General features: G+C 31.8%; 1 protein-coding gene across 1 annotated transcript; it reads left to right on the top strand.

Moving 5' to 3' along the window:
- The first annotated feature begins 1,926 nt into the window (after positions 1 to 1,926).
- Positions 1,927 to 4,057, top strand: LOC11430234 (probable serine/threonine-protein kinase PIX13). The gene is made up of 5 exons (XM_003618066.4): positions 1,927 to 2,242; positions 2,334 to 2,737; positions 2,822 to 3,100; positions 3,187 to 3,310; positions 3,399 to 4,057. Exons 1-5 carry the CDS (start codon positions 2,191 to 2,193, stop codon positions 3,737 to 3,739), a joined length of 1,200 nt encoding a protein of 399 aa, XP_003618114.1. The 5' UTR covers positions 1,927 to 2,190; the 3' UTR covers positions 3,740 to 4,057.
- Positions 4,058 to 21,504: the final 17,447 nt, after the last annotated feature.

The following is a 21,504-nucleotide window of genomic DNA, read 5'->3' as shown; positions in this document are numbered from 1 at the left end:
AATTAGATTGTGTTCGGCTCACATCTAAAGTTACGGGTGACGTTTAATATGGGAAAGGGAAGTTTTTTTTCCATGATGGTGCAGTTCAACTTATAGACATAGATATATTAATTTTTTTATTCAACGGCTGAGATGTTAGTCTGGTTACCTGCAGGTAACTTTTTGTCCTGTACAAAAAACAAAAATAATGTGACCCCACAACTAATTGTTTATTATTAACTGATTTATTTGTTTATAAAATGGAAAAGTGGACTTTGAACCTCAGAAAAATAACATTGATTAATAAAAATAAATAACTGAGGCAAAATTAAAACAAAAGAATCAATATAAAAAAGGAATTCTGAATCAATAATGATATGTTTATGTTTATAGTTAAATTTTATTTTTACAAACAAAAAAAAGGAAACAAGTTCTTCAATATTTATCATCTTAAACCAAGAAAAACCAAGTTCTCCATCATTCTCTTATTCTCCATTCACTAAATTTACGAGAAACTAACTTTGAAAACCAAAAAACCAAAATGATGAAAAAGAAAATAACTTTGAATCAAGAACAAAATTGAAAAAGAACTTTGGTAAAGAAGATGATTTCTCAAATCCAAAATATTGAACTCAAATTTGTAAAAATTGAAACCCAACTTCTATTTGTAGTTAGGAAAATGTGAAAGAAATTGTCCACCATCAAAATTTGTGATTCAATAATTTTCTGCATTTACCATGCTGGAAAAAAAAAACATCATCACAAACTGGGAAATAACAAAGGTATCCAAAATCATGTGAGTAGGCATATGTTTAATTTGAAATCAAAATTCTAATTCCTATCAATCGACTTAGTTTACTGTCAAACCCCTCTTTTGCTTTCTCTATTTTTTCATTTTTAAAATTCTTAATCATTTGTTGCTTTCTCAATTCATACTTCTCCACAAAAACGGTGATGTTACACGTACCTATTTGTACCTTCACCAACCAATAAAATATGTTTTAGAATTTTTGTTTAAAAAATAAATAAATTCAATGACAACCGGATTAACCGTCAGGTGACAGCAAAAAGGAGACTTTTCCATGATGGAAAAAATCTCTACTGTCCGGGTTAAACGTCACCCTAAAGTTAATATTTTGGATAACCGATTTACATTGATTTTGGTTGGGTAAAATAATGTTTACATTCATAATGTGTTAATACTAAACAAAAATCATAGCAAAATAAAAAATTGTGCACTGAATTCTTTGGTATAAAGTGAATCCATTGACTCTTGATAGACACGGTTGAGTTCACACGTTTTGACGGAAAAAATGAATCCTGAAAGAAAGAAAGGTCAAGCAAATGGAAATATTTTAAACATAAGTGTTAGTTAAAGAAAAATTGAGTGGGGATGCTCTGTAGGCTGTAGCTGCAAGCAAATCCAAGTCTCTGTCGTAGAAATGACGAGGGACTTGTATTTCAATTTCTATGAAATGAGAATTCCGAATCCTAAACTTAATAAAATTATTCTATTCTAGTAGTAGTATTTTAATTAGATTATAAATACGGAGTAATAATAATATTCGGATACGACAATTTGATCTGGATCACGACTAAAACGAGTCTTTTCTAATATTGGTGGTAGTGGTCCCCACATCCCGTGGTGTGTTGTGTTTGAATAAAGATAGAGGCATAGAGAGAGGTTGCGTTTGCGTTTGCGTTTGATTCAAATTCTAATGTCTGACCTTGACTCATAGACTAACTAAAGTTGACTTTTACCGCTGAAGAGAGAGAGAGAGAGAGAGAGAGAGTGGATGGTAATGGTAGGCTTTCCTCTTAATTTCTCCTAATAGTATGACTGACTTGTTCCATTCCACATGTGACTTTCTATTCATTCGTTTATTCATTCAACAAAACAAATCATTATTTTGTTATGTTTGTTTGTTAAAAATAAAAACTAGTAGTCGTACACATACTACACACGCATACATACATACATACATACGGCATACTACTAAATCGAGCAAAGAAAGAATTAGTGGTAGACAGACGAAGAAAGTTAACTTCAATAATTATTGAACAAAAGCAGCAAAAGTATGTGTGCTCAACAAAAAGGAAAAGGAAAAATGGTTAGATTCATTGATTGATTGACTAATTGAAACAAAAACTCTAAGGCAAAGCTCTTCCTTTCTTCCTTCCTTCATTTGCATACTCACAGCTTTCATTCCAATGGGGATTTGCTGGAGTTCGACACCTAACAATCCAATTCCAACTGGAACCGGTAAGTAATAATAATAATAATTTAACTTCTTCTTCTTCTTCTTCAATTTCTTGATTCTAACAGTATATATATATGTCTGTATCAAATCAAGTTACACCTGCAGGGATATCTTATTCCCAAGCGGCCTCCAGTGGCAGCTACGGTACTAATAGTACTATCACTTCTTCTACTGCAACAACTACTACTTTTACTACTTCTTCTGGAAGCAGTAGTAACATGTCCTCCTCCTCCTCCTCCATAAACAGAAGCAACTTCTCCTCCGTCTCTGATTATTCAATTGGTGGTCAGATCTTACCTACTTCTAATCTTAGGGTCTTCACTTTTGCTGAATTGAAGACTGCTACCAAGAATTTCAGACTTGATAATCTCCTTGGAGAAGGTGGTTTTGGTAAAGTTTACAAGGGATGGCTTGAATCTTCCAGGAATTCCAGTGGAACTACCGTTGCCGTCAAAAAGTTAAACACTGAAGGCTACCAAGGCTTCGAGGAATGGCAGGTAATTCATTTAACTTTACTTACTTCTCCTTCTCCTCCTCCTCCTCCTAGGTTAATACAACTAATGGTTTGGTAATTTGTGCAGTCAGAAATACATTTTCTGGGACGCCTTTATCATCCTAACCTTGTTAAGCTGTTGGGTTACTGTTATGAGGAAACAGAGCTTCTTCTTGTCTATGAATACATGCAGAGGGGCAGTTTGGAGAATCACCTCTTTGGAAGAGGTGCTGCTGTTCAACCACTTCCTTGGGACCTCAGACTTAAGATAGCAATTGGCGCTGCTTGTGGCCTTTCCTTCTTACATACTTCCGATAGAGAAATTATTTACAGAGATTTTAAGGCATCCAATATATTGCTCGATGGGGTCAGTCTTCTACCTATTATTATTATTAAGATCCAATTCTTCATGGTTTATTTATAACTTTAATTGAATTTTCATGCTGATTGCAGTCCTATAATGCCAAGATATCAGATTTTGGACTTGCTAAGCTGGGTCCTTCTGCTAGTCAATCCCATTTGTCAACAACAGTGATGGGAACACCTGGTTATGCAGCTCCTGAATATATGCAAACAGGTATATATGCACTCCATCTCTTCATTGTTTTTAACTGCAAAATCAAATTCATACAACTCTTTGAAATTGAAATCTATGCACTATGCAGGTCATCTATATGTAAAGAGTGATGTCTATGGGTTTGGAGTTGTTTTGGTCGAGATACTCACAGGTCTACGAGCAGTTGATCTCAACCGTCCAAGCGGCCGTCACATTCTAACAGACTGGATCAAACCAGAATTACAAGATAGAAAAAAATTGAAGAAGGTTATGGATCCACAATTGGGAGATAAGTATCCAATCAAAGCTGCACTTCCTATAGCTAAGCTTGCTATAAGTTGCCTTGCACCTGAGCCCAAACTGCGTCCATCCATGAGGGATGTTTTGGAAAGGTTGCAGGGAATTCAAGCTGCCACTAACAGAACCGTGGAAGTTAGGGGTGCAAATTAATGAATGAATCCTATTTATATGTGAATGAATTAATGGAGAGGCTATTGGTTGTTCATTTTGTATTTTCCTTGAACTCAAGTAGCTAGCAATGAAATTTGTGGATTTGATATGCATGCCTCTAGTTAGTTGATTGTATTGTATCTTGTACTTATAGCTCTATATTAGAATCCCAAATTTTCATTTTGGATTTTAAACAAACTGATATAAAGATTGTCAAAAGTAACAAGAGTAGGATCTGGTTGGTTTGCTGTCTGATCTTAGTAGTTTTAGATACTCTTATTCACCATATATAGTATAAGCAACATTGATAAGTGATAACCATTGATAGTATTTTCACATCCAAGGCTAGAACAGGATCTTTGTTTGTCAGGCTAATCAAAGCATCACAATCTTTACTCCAAACTTCAACTATAACATTGAGTAGCTATTGATGAGAAAATAATGAATCTATTTTCTGTTTGATTTCAAGTTATATTGTATGAGAATTTATTTAGTCTCATGACAAACTTTATTTTAGTGAAAATACAAGTGTTTTGTTTCTATCTTATTGTTGAAATGTGTTGTATTTACTACACTATTTAACTTAATGAATTGACAAAATCTTAATAGTTATTTCTAAAATTAGACTTTTTTATTGGTTGATATAGTCTAAAATTGTATCTCAACTATGATTTTCATATGTACTCTATCCGTCCCAAAATACAAGCAAAAAAAACTTAATTTTTTTTTCTCAAAATGTAAGCAAAATACATTAACATTTATCCTATTTAATATTGTTTTTTTAAAAAACAATCTTTTTTAAGAAAAACTTTTGTTTAATCTCATAGAATTAAATGTAAATTACATTCAATTTTCTCTCTCTTTTATTTTCTTCTTAACCAATAGTAAATGAAAATTGTTTTTACATATTCCTATAAAACTTATGACAAAGAAAACACAAAAAACTATATTTCAAGTTCTTATGTTTTAATTTTCTTAATAAGTGTATTTTCTTTTTTGCTTACAATTTGGGATGGAGGGAGTGCTTTAGAAAGTCATGAATGTTGAAGACTAAGCCATAAAAGTTGAAATCACATACTCCCTCAGTCCCTATATGTAAACACCCAATTGACTTTATTTTTGTCTCTCAATGTAAACACCTTTTCAAATTACATGATGTATTTATAATTTTTTCCTAAACATATCCCGAATTAATACCACTAACTTGTCTTGAAATTTGAAAAATCAAATTTAATACACATACAAACAAAAGATAGTTTGATAATATTAACATACAAAACTGACACATTAATTATACTAACAACTTTTTTTAAGAAATATAAAAAATATAAAGGGGGTTTACATAGAGGGACGGAACAGAGGAAAGGGAGTAGATATCAAGGGATAACATAAAACTATATAGGCAAAGATATATAGCTTCCGAGTAAATGAGCAGGTCATTTGATAGAACATGTGTTTGAAAAAAGGGCCATGTTTATTGGTGCCTCAATAACACAAGTAACGAAGGTATAAATAGCGTATTATATTAGAAATAACAAATTCTAAACTTAACTTTTTTTTTTTTGACAAACTAAACTTACTTAACTTGAATGCATAAAAATATATACAATTCCTATAAATGCATAAAAATATGAGCTAGGATCTTGAAAATAAAGACACAAAATCATTAAAATAATTAATGATAGTGGAATCTATTTAATAATAAAACTCATCATTAACCACTTTTTTTTATATATATATCTTTCATAATGACAATCTCCTTTTATTTTTTAAATAGAGAAGATCTCAGTAATGTGAAACTTTAATGATCGTAAACCGTTGTTAATCTTTGTGAAACTGATGTTAATGTTTTGTTTTTAATTTTTTACAGTGGCGAGCCAATTTAAAATGCATCAACAACGGGAAGAAGATTGACTTGATGCATGATGACGATATCAGACCTATCATGAACGCACAATGGTGGCATGATGGACTGAGTGCCACCGGCCTTTCTTGGCTTCATGATACAAGCTACATTCAAATTGACCACAACTTGATTTCTGCATTTGTGGAGAGGTGGCATGAGGAGATTTCAAGCTTCCATCTTCCGTTTGGGGAGATGACAATGACACTTGATGATGTGTCATGTTTGTTGCATCTCCAAATTAATGGCATGCTTCTGTCCCACGAAACTATTACAAGAGACAATGCGGTGGAGATGAAGATAAGGTATTTGGGGTCTTCTCCGGGAGATGCTCTTGATGGGGTGAATGAGACCAAAGGTGCACATGCACGATTTAGCTACTTGAGGAGGATTTTCAAGGAGCGTCTTTTGCAGCAATTTGAGGCTGATAATGAAGGTCGTATGGAGGAGGAGGTGCAGAAGTTGTCGGACCAAGCTCTCCGCATATATTTGATGTACTTGGTGGGGATCACACTCTTCACTGACAAGAGTGTCACCTATGTGAATGTTGTCTATCTGAGGTACTTTAGAGACCTGGAGGTTATTGCTGGTTTTTCATTGGGAGCTGCGGCACTATCTCACTTGTATAGGGAGCTTAACCATGCTGCCCATTGGAATTGCAGTCAGTTGTTAGGATACTTGACTTTGTTGCACGTATAAATAAATAATTATGTTTGTTTTTTCAGCTGTAAGTGTTTATTGTTTATATATTTATATGTGGTTGTCTTTGTTACAGGATTGGGTGTATCAACACTTCAGGGGTATAAGCAGCAAGGATGCGTGGGGTGGATATCGGGATGATCAGCATCCACACGCCATGTTTTTTGCACCACGGGTGGGTTTGTCTACAACAAACTCATACATAGACCATCTAGATGTGCTGAATCTGGCAAGCGTTGTCATGGCCCCATATGAAGAGCACTGTCAGATATATCCTTTTGAGTGGATCAACCTTTACTCTGGATGGCTCAGATATGGTAACTGCATGGTGAGATATCTACCGGAGTGGGTGCTTCGTCAGTTTGGGTACATTCAGACCATCCCGAGACATCCATGCGAGAGTGCACCTCTCTAGAAGACCTTAGGGGATGTCACCCTCCGCTTTCAGCGTTCTCTTGATTATGCGCTGCCAACTCAGCAGTTGGGTAACCGTGCACCGCATGGTGTGGAGGCAGAAGAGGGATACATTAAATGGTTTTATCAAGTCTCTCATCCACGCATGATTCTTCCAAACAGAAGGTTCCGGTGCTGAGGCCACCAGAGCGGGAGGCCATTGATGAGATTGCTGTTGAGGAGGATGAAAAGCATGGGTACTTAGAGCTGGGGGGAAGGTTGGGCCGTATCAGAGACCATGTGTATGTTGTTATGTCCAGTGGTGAGGTGCAGCAAGGGTCTGTGGCACGACAACATTTGGAGGAAGTATTTAGAGAGATTTACGGTGAGAAGGTTTACCGTCGTAGGCAAAATGTTTACGGTGGAAGGGGTGCTGGAGGTGTAGTGATATCGGGATTATTGTAATTTTTAATTATGTTATGTTATGTTTGAATAATTTGGATAACTTTTAGTTATGTAACATTTGGATAATTTTATTTTTATGTTTGATTAATGTTTGCATGTTTGAAAATTATGTTGTGTTGTTTATTGTTATGTTATGAATTCAATTTTCTGTTTGAACATATGGTCAAAGGCTTAAACAGGTGGCTAAATGTGCCAAAACAGAGGGCTTCTGCCTCTGTGCTGATGCAGTTCGGATTATAATCATTAATAGTAGTTTAAGTATTGCTGTTTTTTGTGTTCTTATCATGTTTCTAACCAAGGTGTTTTGTTTTTTTAGGGTGAAAAGATTCAAGCTTATGAAAAAGAACACGGTTAGGGTGAAAAAATTCATGTTTAAAGGGGAGATCACAAATTTGTATTTTAGTTAGGATCTATTTACATTTTAAAGATCAAAAGAATTCGTTCCGGTACATAGATCCCAACAAAATTTATATTATTTTCATATCGTTTATCAATTCTTTTTTTTATTTGATTAATGTGGAATATTTTCCCCTCTTTTTTTGTTCGTTTCTTCTTCTTTAGCAACGGGTTGTATACGTGGGTTGTTCTTTAACCAATTAATCTTTGGTATTGATTAAATTTCATTGATTTGTTCTATTTTTTAAGTCATATATTCATTCAAAGATAGAAGTTATATACTAGAGTGATTTCTCATAAGAAAAAAAGTGTGCAGTTGTATATCCTACAAAATTGATTAAAGTTGTATATTCTTTTTGTGTAAAATTCTATATTTTAATGAATCTTTACATTTTTATAGTTGTATATGTATTAATGTACGAGATATATATTATTAATTCAAATATTTATCATTTTCTGTAGTCGATCTCCTTCAAGTCAGCATAAAAACAATTCTCTTTTCTTTGTTCAATAATAAAACACATAGGTTAATTGCATTAAATGTAAACAAATTTTAGAAACTTTGCCATGCTCCAATCAAGATTATTTTAAAAAATAAATTCATGATATGCTTTAAATAATATACAATAAATTTTCCTTTTTTAGCCAATCACCTTTGAATAACCTTTAATTCATCATAAAAAAAACTCTCTTTTATTTTTTCAAAAATAAGACTCAATACACTTAAAAAATAAAAAATAAGACTCATAAATCAATTGCATTAAAGATAAACAAATCGTATAAACTTTTAAATGCTCCAATCACAAAACAAATTCACGGAATATTTTAAATTACTCAAGAATATATAGTCAGGTCTCATTCTCTTATTTGTGTCTTACTCTTGATCCTCATGTCATCCATTAGGATTAATTTTACATTGTTGAACAACTCAAACTAAACAGTAATTTGTGTTCGGTTAGATCTCATAATTTGTAGTTCTTTTTCATGTTTCTTCAATTACTCGCTATATCTGTTCATCACATTTTTAGTTCAGGTTTCTACTATTCTCGGTAACCAATTGATAATTAAATAATCCTTAAAAAAAATCATCAAACCAACCAAGTTCTTGGTAATCCAAAGCATAAATCAGAGAGTTTCTTAAAACAAATAAGAATAAATCAAAGTATGGAGAAATAATTTTTTTATATTATGTGGTTGCTAATTTAAAATTGAAACGGGAGAAAAATATGAGTTCAGGTATGCTCCATTTACCTAATGCTCCATTTAGTCCATTTATATTTTGGATGGAGGACATGTGGCAAAATAAAGTTTAAAGGCTGAGATTTAAAATAAAATACAAGACTACAAGTATTCTTTATTAAATTAAAATAAATTAGTTTCTTCTTCTCACGTTCCCTTCTTCCCCCACAACCACCACTCTTCCTCTCCCCCTCACCGACAACCTCCACTATGTCGCCGTCATCGTTGTTGTTTAATGTCTTCATCGCTGTCACCGCTGAACCACCGCTCAAAATAAATTAGTTTGTTCTTCTCATCTTTTGAAATAAATTAGTTTATTCTTCTCAACCGCGACTACTGTTTGATGTCTTCTCAACCGTAGCAATTGATTTTGACAATGATGAAGAAAATAACAATGTTTTGATGTGTTTAAGGGAATATTCATCACCAATTACAAAAATTGATGCGTGAATGATGAATTAAACAAGCTGTTCCATGTTTTAAAATTATCATTGATGATTAATTGATATTAAAAGGGGAAGGATGACAGTGATGGGTGACTGTGTGGTGGTAGGTGGAGGTGGACGGTGATGATAAGAGATGGGAGAGTAGTAGAATATGTAACATAAGCTGAGGGACACTGATTTGTTTTTTTTTTTATTAAAGAAATCTCAGCCCTTAATCTTTGTTTTGCCACATGTCTTGCATCCAAAGCCTAAATAGACTAAATTGAGCTTTAGGTAAATGGAGCATACCTGAACCCGAAAAATATATGGTCTACCTCAAATTTTAAATTGAAGTTGTGGAAATTTCCATTTTAGTGTTTTTATTATAGTTTTTTTATTAAGAATATCATTAAAAAAAATGAATTGATTGCTATAATCATAGTGCGCATTAAATCATAATAAAAAAAAGTATTATCAAAAGAAAAGGGAATGACAATTGAACATTTAAATGTTTGAATTTTAATAAGTAAAATGGTACATAATTAGAGAGTACAATGGGTGCTCATATGTTTTTACTTTTTAGGATGTGTCTACTACGAACTCCTAACACAATTTCTATTGACGCTTTGTTTTGCAATGACAATAAATAAAAGTCAGGGTCAATCTTTATCTCGAGTGGGGGTTTATCTTCCTAAGCCTGTGTTCACGCATGGACAACTCTATGTCGCTGTCTCTCGAGTAACTTCAAGAAAAGGTCTGAAGCTGCTCATCCTGGATGAAGATAATAATGTTTGCAAGGAGACCACAAATGTTGTGTATCGTGAAGTTTTTCAAAAAGTATGATCATTGGTTATGTTTTAGAATTGTTGTTGCTATAATTTATAAAACCAAAGTTGTCTATTGTTTGGAAGTCGTTTTATTTTTAATTTCTCTGTAAGGCGTACTGGTCATTATAGACATGCAATTTCTATATAAGCAGATCCTCCTGCCATTGACTATTAATTCATGCACTTTTCAGGTTTAACAATCCGCGGTACCTTTTTTTTTACATCGTTGTTACCCTAAAATACAATATTTACATTAGACCATTAGTTTTGTAAAAATTAACAACAAATAACAATCGACGTTTCTGTGGCCCGAACTATATTTATACACACCCGTAAAAAGTTAAACGTTTGCATTTACCGACTACGTGTATGCATGTGACAATGACTATTATATAAAAAATACATATTTTTTAGTTTTTATGATTAATAAAATACGTTTTGTCAACAAATATTATTACACAGTACGTCGGTGTATTTTTGCAAGAAAATTACATATGCTAAGTTTAACAATGAGTGCATCTTATACTACAAATAATTAGTACAAGTATAATAATCCAAATATTTTTATCGTTATATGCAATGTTTAAATTTTTCAAAATATATACAAAATTAAGATTATATTGTTTTCATATCGAATTTAAATTATAACCACAATTATAACTTTAAGATAACAAAATATAAAATCTATACATATGATCAAAAAAAAAATTTATTTCCCCGTGCTGGCACGGGTCACTATACTAGTATTAGAAAAACGCGTAGTCAAATATTGGTGAAAATGACTTTAAAGAAAAAAAGTGCAGCAAAATTTTAATAAAAATTATTATAAAATTGTGTGGCAGAATATTATTGAGAGAGAATTGTGTTGACTTGAAATTGTCACATGATGTGATTTTAATGTATATTCATTTTCATTAAAATCTAATTACTACAAAAAAGTTGACTTAACATAACTACCTCTCTAATTGTCCTATAAATAGGCTAAATTTGCATGAACTTTCCACCACATCGTTTCTTCCGTCTCTTTTTCAGAAGTATGCTAATTTCCTTGATTTGATGCAAGCTTTTAAAAGTATCAAAATATACTTAGTAATGTATGGAGAAGTTTTTTTTATTTTTTTTATGGGATTTTTAAGCAAAGGGTTTCTCTCCTTTTATAAGCATATGGGTGAAACTAGCTATCATATTCTTATACTTTGATATGCCATAATCTTTTGATGTGTTATGAAACTAAATATTATATGTATTGGTTTTTTCCTAACCTTATGGGTATACCATTATATATTTGTGGATACGTTACTATTCATTTAAGTATCAAGAGCTTAATTTTGTATGAATTACCCTTATATGTATAGAATCAAAGAAAAGTTAATTGATATATGAATTACTTACCAATTCACTTAATTGATATTTTTTCTTCATATTCTATTTTGCTTTCTTACATATACCCTCCGGTCACTAATATAAGCAAAAATTCACTTTTTAGATACATTAATTTAAGGGTTAAATATGTTTTTGGTCCCTATAAATATGTCAACTTTTCGTTTTAGTCCCTCTAAAATTTTCCTTCAACTTTTAGTCCCTATAAAATTTTCAATCACTACTTTTGATCCCTATTTTTAATTTAATTTTTGTATTTTTTAATAAAATTATGCAGAAATGTGTCAAATATTCTAAAAACAATTCCTAAAAAAAATTAGATTTTTTTAACAAAACACAAATTAAATATGAATTTTTAACCATAAACAATATAAAAATTCATATTAAATTCATGTTTTGTTAAAAAATTCTGAATTTTTTTTGGAGTGATTGTTATAATATTTTGAATTTTTCTGAAAAATTTTATTAAATAATATTAATTCTACATATGAGTTTACTTTAAAAGAGAGACCAAAAGTAAAGATTGAAAACTTTATAGGGACTAAAAGTTGAAGGAAAATTTTAGAGGGACTAAAAGGAAAAGTTGACATATTTATAGGGACCAAAAACATATTTAACCCTTAATTTAATGATGTATGTGGTCTTTATTATATGTCACATACATCATTAATTAAATGTATCTAAAAAGTAAATTTTTGCTTATATTAGTAACCGGAGGGTGTATATAAGAACTTTGGTTGCAGTCGTTTGATTATAATGTTATTACATATCACACTATCCTCATTATAAGTTTTAAGTATGAGATATCCTTTGAAATATAATGTGCAAACCAACAAACAAATAAAATGAATTATGCTTATCACTTATTAATCGTTATCAATGATTTTTCATTTATTTGTTAGGACTTATTAGGGTTAAATAAACTAGGTTGCTATGTTATGCATGTATGCATTATGTAGAGTTGATCTACATTGTTTGAATTTGATGGTGTAGATTCTCCTCTCCAAAACAAAATATTTTCAATAAGACACATGAATCAAACTTACCATTGAACCAATTTATTATTGGGATAATTGATTGTTTGTATTTTTTCTACTATCGTCGATTTCTTGCTATTTGAGATAATTCATTTTAGATTATTTTTTTTATGACAAAATTCATGGTTTATCATTTTTCATTTTTAGACCCGGGTTGGTACTTTAATAAATCACACGTAACCTTTCTTGCTATATGTAACACTCCTATTTCTATTAAAGCAATTAAACATGCGAATAATACATTTATTCAAGAAATAGAGATTACGTCTTATTCAAAATTTCAAAAACCGATAGACATGTATATAAACCTCAACAGTCGCAGCGGAATATAAATCAGAGTGATCAAATATATACATGCCATGAGCAAATAAATCATATCCCAAAGATAAATCTCAAAACCCAAACATACGGGTAGTCATCAACAAAACAATAATCCAAAGGAAAATATAAACAACCTAATCTAGACCGACACAACAAGCCTAGATCAGAGCCGACTAAACATCTAAACACCGATATCGGAAAAGGCTTCAGATATCCACCAAGCACAAGAACTCACCAAACAACTAAACCTGCACAACGTCTACTCACCCATACAGGCAAGTAGGCGGTCCATAACAGATCCACTGGGGGTAAGTATTACATTATCATAATCCAAATAACAGATAACATGAATATTTCAATTTAAACATCATGCACTTGATCAATAATAATATTCCCACATCAATACTTACATCAAACCCCAATATCTCACATCAATAATCACCAATCACATGTGTCATGAACAAATATCAATTCACAGTTATTCATACACAATCACCAATCATATACATCATGAACAGTCACCAATCATAAGCCATGAACAATCATTAATCATATTTCATGAACAATCGCCAATCACATGTATCAGGAACAAATATCAATTCACAAATATTCATTCACAATCACCAATCACAAATATTCATGAATAGTCATTCATCTCATTTCATCACCAATCATATATTTCACATAAGATTCATGTTATGATATGCACTTATTGACACATAAATGCATGTGGTACCAAATCTCAACAAGGTCGTCACCTTTCGATGCCACTTGCACATCGTATGTAAGGGCTCACACCTGCCTTACAATAATCTCGAAGTAAAAGAGTCATCCCTTTTATTACAGCAACAACGACTATGATGCATGGATATGTATAAGGACTCGATAATGCGACAACAATTCACAATCTCAACCTCAATATATAGGACAACACCCAATTATATTGATTATCTCCACAACATTGCATTATCAAGAAAACATGCCCATACACAAATAATCATAGTATTCACCATCATCACATCAACATGATCATCAATAATCCACAATGATATTCAACATCAACTATCACATATAGTTCACCAATTCGAGCATTCTCATATTCCAAGTAAGAGGGAAAACAACATCACATGATAAATATTATATTCAACATCTACAATTCATCATACATAAACATGATTATCAATAATCAACAATGTCATTCAACATTATCATTCACACAATTTCACTTAACCATATGAACACTTCACCGTACCAACTTGAAACGAAACAGTCATAGACAAGTTAAAACAATTAATCAATCTTAACTGACAATGTATACATGAAATTAAGTCGTCTTCGGATCATCAACATTAACCCAAGCACAACTTAAGTTCATAGAAAAATCTCATTTTCACAACCTTTCACTTCCCACCCGAAATATCATTTTTACTTTGATTAAGATATTGACCACCCTTGCAAGCATCACCTAAGTCTATATGAGCTGTAGGTTCACTTGCAAGCCTTATTAGATTACAAAATTTGTTTTCGACAAAGTTTGGAATTCTCAAAATTTCACAAGTTAAGACTCATTTCAAAAATTACAAGTACATGCAAGCAATCATTGTTCCAATAGGTTTTGGAGGATTAACAGTGGTTAAACATGTTTAAGACATCATTTAAGAAAACTCGGATTGGCCCCCAAAGACCCGGAACAAAAGATCAAAGTGGCTGAAACTGGAGTTGTTCGCTTAAGCGACCACCTGGTTCGCTTAAGCGAACAAGTTACAGTAGCAACTCACTTTGTTCGCTTACTTGCTCGCTCACAGTTCGCTTAAGCGAACTGAACCCAGAAAAGACTATGAATGTTCGCTTACCAGGTCGCTTAAGCGAACCTTTAAACGAACCTTCACATGTTTGTAGAAAAAGTTATGGGTTTGGAACCCTTTCCACTCAAAATTATATCTCAAACCATCAACAAATTCACATTTCCAAATACATAAATGCATACTCAATTATTCACTCTAAGTACTTCATTAAACACAATATCAAGTTTGGAAAAGTTCCACAGCTCAAAGAAAAAGTTATGATAAGTTTTCACAAAAATCCACATGACCCATGTGTAGTAATTTAATCATAACTCAAGTTCTAAAAATCATTTGGACGTCAAACCAAAGCCATTAGAAAGCTAACAAAGTTATCTACAACTTTCATGTTTACACCAAAGTCCAATTCAAAACAGAAACGTATGAAAAAGACACAAGAACGCGAAATTAGAAATGCTGTCAAAAGGCATTTCGCTTAAGCGAACGGTTCTTCGCTTAAGCGAAATACTTACAGCAGCTGTTCGCTTACAGCTCGCTTCCGATTCGCTTAAGCGAACAGTCATCATTTCTGCATAATTTTTCACGGGTTTGAACCATGTTTTACCCCAAAACCCAAATTTTGATCCCTCAATGCCCAAATGTGTTTCCAGAACATGTTTATAGGTCAATATGACTAAAAAGACTCACAAAGACACGATCAAACTTGAAAACACTTGACATTTGAGCTAACTCATCATTTTCACCAAAACACCAACACAATTCAAATCCTCATCATCAATCCATGAATATGCAAACCCAAGCAATTATTCATCAATCATAATATCAAATAACATTCATAACATCATTTGAACAAGACTCACATCTCAAATCAACAACAACTTAGAAGAAATTCACCAATTGAGCACAATATTCATAACTTATCATTTTTGCATATATGAACATGTAATTTCACCAACAATCATACAACTAACATCAATTCATGCATACAAACATAACATCACAGCAAGAGCACGAATTTAACATGAATTGTTCATCAATCCATTTTCATATAACATGAGAATATGCAATTACACATGATTATGATAATCACTAACCCCCTTACCTTTGAAGTTGATTATCTCTAACCCTTGCTTCAATTCAGCTCCTAGGTCACCCACTTGATTCCTAAGCTTCCCTTCAACCCTCATGCTCTTCTCTTCACCTCTTCTCTCTCTACCTCTCCTTCTCTCTATGAAAATTGTTTTGTGAAATGAATAACCATTTTAAGACAACCCTAGTGTTATCCCCCTTAATGGGCTTAACTCAAAATTCTAATGGGCCTAACCCATCCTAACACAATTCAAAAGTTTCTATACACTCCACGGTAATTACTAACAACGGTAAAATATAACCAACGGTCACTAACGGTAAAAACTAATCACTACACTAGTAACTTAGTAAAATAAGGGTTCTCACTAATTAATAAAATAATTCTCACAAAAATTACCATTTTACCCTTACCTGCCAAATGACCAAAATACCATTCTAATACGGTAATCCCCTTAAATGCACCCGATGACAATAAAATACACACAATCACAAATAATCACATAATAAAAGTAATTAAAATAAAACTAGCTAAAAATCGGGCTGTTACACTATATGGTTTCATTTTCGTGCACAGGTTTGTTGGTTTGCGCCCACGTTTAATGTACGCGAGTTCGCTAGACTTCAATCATAATCCTCTTTTTTATCAAATGACATGAGTTACCGTTACAATTATTTGAAATTTGATTTTATTTCCAAAATATTTTTAAAAAATTGTATTTTCGGTTAGCTTTAATTTTCCCTTTTATATGCACATATCAGAGAGTTGAGTTTTTGGGTGAAAAATAAATAGAGTGTTTGATCTATTTTTATAGTAACACAAAGAAGGAGGGGACAAAAAATCTAAACCTTCAAGGCGAACACAAAATGACAAAATAAAAATAAGACATCTTTAATTGTAATGTTTCCTTTTTTTCCCTAGAATTTTAAGGTATTACTGATGTACCCATTCTGGTCCTTAATATAAGAAACAAAATCAAAAATCATCAAAACCAATATAATAATTTTTTATTTTTTTTGAAGAAACTAAATTAGCCCATCCAAATTGACAACAGAGAGAATCGAACCTGAGACCTTGAGGAGGAGCACACTCCCAGATCTCAAACCAATACCACTATGCCAACACCAATATAATCATTGTTTAATGTAACTTTTTAGATATTTTTACCAATATACCATCATAAAAAATACACCCACTAAGATTAAAAAGAAAATCATTAAATGAAGGATAAAAATATCTTTTAAGCAATAACTATACCTTAAAGATGTAAAATTTTCTTATAAATAGGGCCACAATTTTTTTTAAAAACCCACAAGAAATATTTAAAAAAAAAATATGTTATTATATACAAAATAATTTTTGAAAAAACAGTTTCCGTGCAGGGCACGGGTCTCAAACTAATACAATAGAGGAGTGTTATTTGAACAACCATTTGGTTGACAACTTTTAAGACAACCATAATTTACAAAGAAAAAATTGGTATTTGCACGAAAACCAAAGCAATAGAGAGATAAAGTAAAAAGTAATGTGAGTATGAGAGAGAAAGTTGTTGCAAAAGTTGTTACAAAATGGATGTTCAAATATCATTTCTCAATACAATACATATGACACAATCACTAAGACAACTGAACTTCCACATATACCTAGCCACGAGTCAAAAATAGGATGAAAAAAAAAAAACTGGCTGAAGAAAAATATTAAATAGGGGACATTGGAAGAGACTTGTAAATAGGATCCTTTTATTTGTTGAGGATAACTTAAACTCAAATCCAATCAATTAGGTTTTACTCATCGAAGTTTATGCGGGTTTAGATGGTACGGGTTCTATTGTATTGTCTATGTATGATTGACATATAGTTACTGTAATAATAATAAGGTTAATTATGTTTAGGTCTCTAAAAATAGGCGTGTTTTCAACATTAGTCTCTACTTAAATTTTATTAAATTTTTGGTCCCAACACTTTTTTCCGTTAGCAAAATAGATCCTGACCGTTAATTGTTGCTGATTGAGCAAACCGTAAAGCACACGTGGATGCCACATCTGACCTTTTTTTGTTGGGTTAAATATGTTTTTAGTCCCTATAAAATTGAGGCATTTTAATTTTAGTCCTTTCTTAATTTTAATAGTTGTTTTAGTCTTTACAAAAATACTATGCACTCAGTATTAGTCTTTGCTCAATTCAAATTTGTTTAATTTATGCTTAAACTCTTAAGTTTTTTAACAATTTTTTGTAGATGTGTTAAGAACATTATTAAAAGTTCCTCCGCAAAAAATTATCGCAAAATTTGATTTATATGTCCATATTTTATTACTTTTATCGTTTTCAAAAATTCATATTGAATTCGTTTCATGTTAAAAAATTATAAATTTTAGTAATTGAACCTTTCATAGTGTTCTAAACTTATCTCAAAAAAATCATTCAAAAATTTAAGAATTTAAGGATAATCAAACAAACTTTGTTTTAGCATGGACTAAAATTAGAAGTATTTTTTTTAGGGACTAAAAAAACCTACTAAAACTAGTTATGATAGTATTTTCATGATAAAAAGATATTTTTGACTAGTAATTATTCCAATAAAAACTATCAATTCGGCAACAAAGTCACTCATGCCGGACAATGCAAGATAAATCATCAATAAGATAGTAAAAATCGTGAATATTTTTAGCATTGGGATAGCCATTCCGTCCATTTCGTCAAGATAAAGAAGACGTAGTTTATCATAACTAGTTTTTGCCAAGAAAAAAGGGCAGCGCCAATAAATCCATGAGATATTATTTGTAAAACGGTCCCGTTGAGCTCAATATCACTTATAGAACAAATTCCTAGAATTATGCACACATATGAGATACCGAAGAATAAGCTATTCTTTTTTTTTTTTTTTAAATTAGGTCGACCGAAAGATGTTAAATCGGCATAGATTATTTGAATAGAATCTAATATCATTAACTAGGGGCAAAATATTGAATGGGCGTGGGAAAATAATTTCATATTAATTCGAACCAACCCATATGCTCCCATTTCATGCAAAACTAGTGACAACATACAAAAGTTTAAACATAAATTGAACAAATTTGAATTGAGCAGAGACTAATAGTGAGTGCATAATATTCTTGTAAGGACTAAAAACAACTATTAAAATTAAGTAAGGACTAAACTTAAAATGCCTCAATTTTTCAGGGACTAAAAACATATTTGACAAAAAAAAAAGTTAGATATGACATCCATGTGTGCTTCACCGTTTGCTCAATCAGCAACAATTAACAGCGATGACCTATTTTGCTAACGGAAAAAAGGTTGGGGACCAAAAATTTAATAAAATTTAAGTAGGAACTAATGTTGAAAACACGCCTATTTATAGGGACCTAAAAGATAATTAACCTTTTTTTGTGTGGTTTTTCACATATCATAGACTTTTTGTGCTTACAACAAATAACAAACTTTTATAAATTTGTGAATTTGAGAAATTATTAGTAGATATGAGTATTTTATGTGAAAAGTAAAGTCACACGGAAAGCACCTACAAGAATTGATAAGAAATTTGGTATTATTTGTTAAAATCGTAAAAAAAAGAAGAAGGTATTTTTGATTAGTTTTTTCTTTAATTCATAAGGTTTTAAGCCTCTCTCTCTCTCGGTCTCTCTGTTGAACATCCTCATGCAGTTGAAGCTATTAAATTCTACGTTTTGAGTTTTGGTGCAGTTGAGATTCAGCTTGATGATCTTCATCGATTGCTTTCATTCATTCCATTAAAATTTAGTTTCAGGCTTAATCCCAGACCCACAAATTCGATCTTATCTGTCCCCAACTCCTGACCTCCTTCCTTTTGGGGGTCATTTGGACCATTGTAACAACCGCTGTTATCATATGTCCTTGTCATGTTTCGACTTCCATTTTCTATTCTATTGTAGTTTGCTTCCTTCTTGTAATTTCAATACTTTTTCATCTTAAATTTGATTATTCTCTCTGTGTGAAGCAGCAACAGCCTCACACTACTAAGTTATATTTCTTTCAATAATTGTCACATATTAGTATTATCATTTGTCTACTTGGACCTGATTTTTTGTCCTATTTAGTGATTTAAAATCGAAGTTGATTATGATTTTGCAGTGTTGATAAAGTGGACGACGAAGCTAGCTGAAGATAGGAAGTGGGTAGCACGAGATAGACTTTTAGGTTGTGTTACTTAGCAACATCAGACTTTAATGTTGAAGATATTTTTGATTTTTCCTTTGCACGTCATGACTTTAGTATGCGTTTGGTTTCAATTTTAGCTTTTGCCTTCTACATTTGATTATAGCATTAAGGGCCTGCTTATTTTGGATTTTTTTTTTCTTTCAAAAAAACACTTTTTATTTATTTATGTAGTGTTTGCTTTAGATTTTAAAAAAATCTATTTTGTTAAAAAAAATTATTTTTGACTTCGAAATGAAAAGCTATTCCTAATAATTTTCCTAAAATCTATTTTTTCCTTTCAACAAACAAGAAACCTTAGTGTAAGTTTCAAATCATAAAAAAAATGATACTTATGATAGCAAACAAACAAAAATAGCTTCAGTTTTTTTTTTTAGAAATCTCTAGAAAAAATTTCTCGATTCTTTTAACTCAAAATTTATTTATTTTTTAAACTAAAACAAACACGCTCTTATTGTTAAATTCATTTTTACATAAATACATTCAAACATAGATAACTTTACATTTAACTCACTTTTATCTAAAAACAATTTTACATAATCAATTCACTCTTGGATATGAGATGAGAAATATGGCTGATTCGTACATGTGTAGGTTGCCGACCCTTCTTGTAATTGAACAAAAATGTTAGTTAAATGAGAAGAACAACTATGTTTTTCTAAAATTTGGACATCTCATAATCTTAACCTAAACTAACAAGTGTGGTGGCCATACTCTACATGTGTAGCTTAGGGGACTACTCCACTCGATCACTATTATAAACAAAAATTAATATTTTAGATTCATTCATTAAATGATGCATGTCGTCTATGATAAAGACCATATACATTAATGAATATAAAATGTATATTTTTACTTATAATAATGACTAGAGGATATATCGTTTGAGTCACCATTTCCACGACCTTTTGCATTTTCTGGTTGTGAGAACGAAAACGACATTTGATTGCTCGACATTTTAGTTCAGGCATAAGCTTTTGGGATGTCCAAATTTCATAAAAATCTCATGAAATTTTGGGAAAGTTGAGCGGCATATATGATTAACTTATCCAAACTTGGTTAAATAAAGAATACCACGATTTACTTGATAAAAAAAAATACCACAATTTAAGGACGAATGGATTATATGGTTTTTAAATGAAAATGATTAACTTGCACCTACAAACTTATTTTTTATTTTAACAAAATGACACTTTTTTCTACCATAGGCGAACCGTTGGATAGAAGTCTTGTTGTAAATGTTTGGCACAAACAAATTCCTTCTAAGGTGTCTATGTTTGCGTGGCGTCTCTTTCAGAACTGTCTGCCTACCAAAGACAACTTGTTGCACAGGCGCGTGATTTCTCCAGAGAACGTGACTTGTGTTTCAGGGTGTGGACATCCGAAAACAGCGAATCATTTGTTTGTGGATTGTATTTTTTTTTTTTAGTTCTATTTGGTACCAGGTTTGGTAGTGGCTGTGTATCTTTTCGGTGATGCATGCTGATCTTCGACATTATTATAACCAGTTCACTAATATGGCAGGATTACCTAGAGTTACCCATGTTTTTCTTAGAATTATTGGTTTGCTACTATTTGGGTATTATGGAAGGCGAGGA

Source organism: Medicago truncatula, chromosome 5 (genome assembly GCF_003473485.1).
Source record: "Medicago truncatula cultivar Jemalong A17 chromosome 5, MtrunA17r5.0-ANR, whole genome shotgun sequence".
NCBI classification, from domain to species: Eukaryota; Viridiplantae; Streptophyta; class Magnoliopsida; order Fabales; family Fabaceae; genus Medicago; species Medicago truncatula.
This window is presented reverse-complemented; position numbering and strand designations above follow the sequence as displayed.

Bases quoted from the DNA above. Each gene is read 5' to 3' on its own strand.
- LOC11430234 (XM_003618066.4), top strand. From the start codon at position 2,191: ATGGGGATTTGCTGGAGTTCGACACCTAACAATCCAATTCCAACTGGA. The intron at 2,738-2,821 runs GTAATTCATTTA...TAATTTGTGCAG, and splicing joins AAGGCTTCGAGGAATGGCAG to TCAGAAATACATTTTCTGGG. The intron at 3,101-3,186 runs GTCAGTCTTCTA...TGCTGATTGCAG, and splicing joins CCAATATATTGCTCGATGGG to TCCTATAATGCCAAGATATC.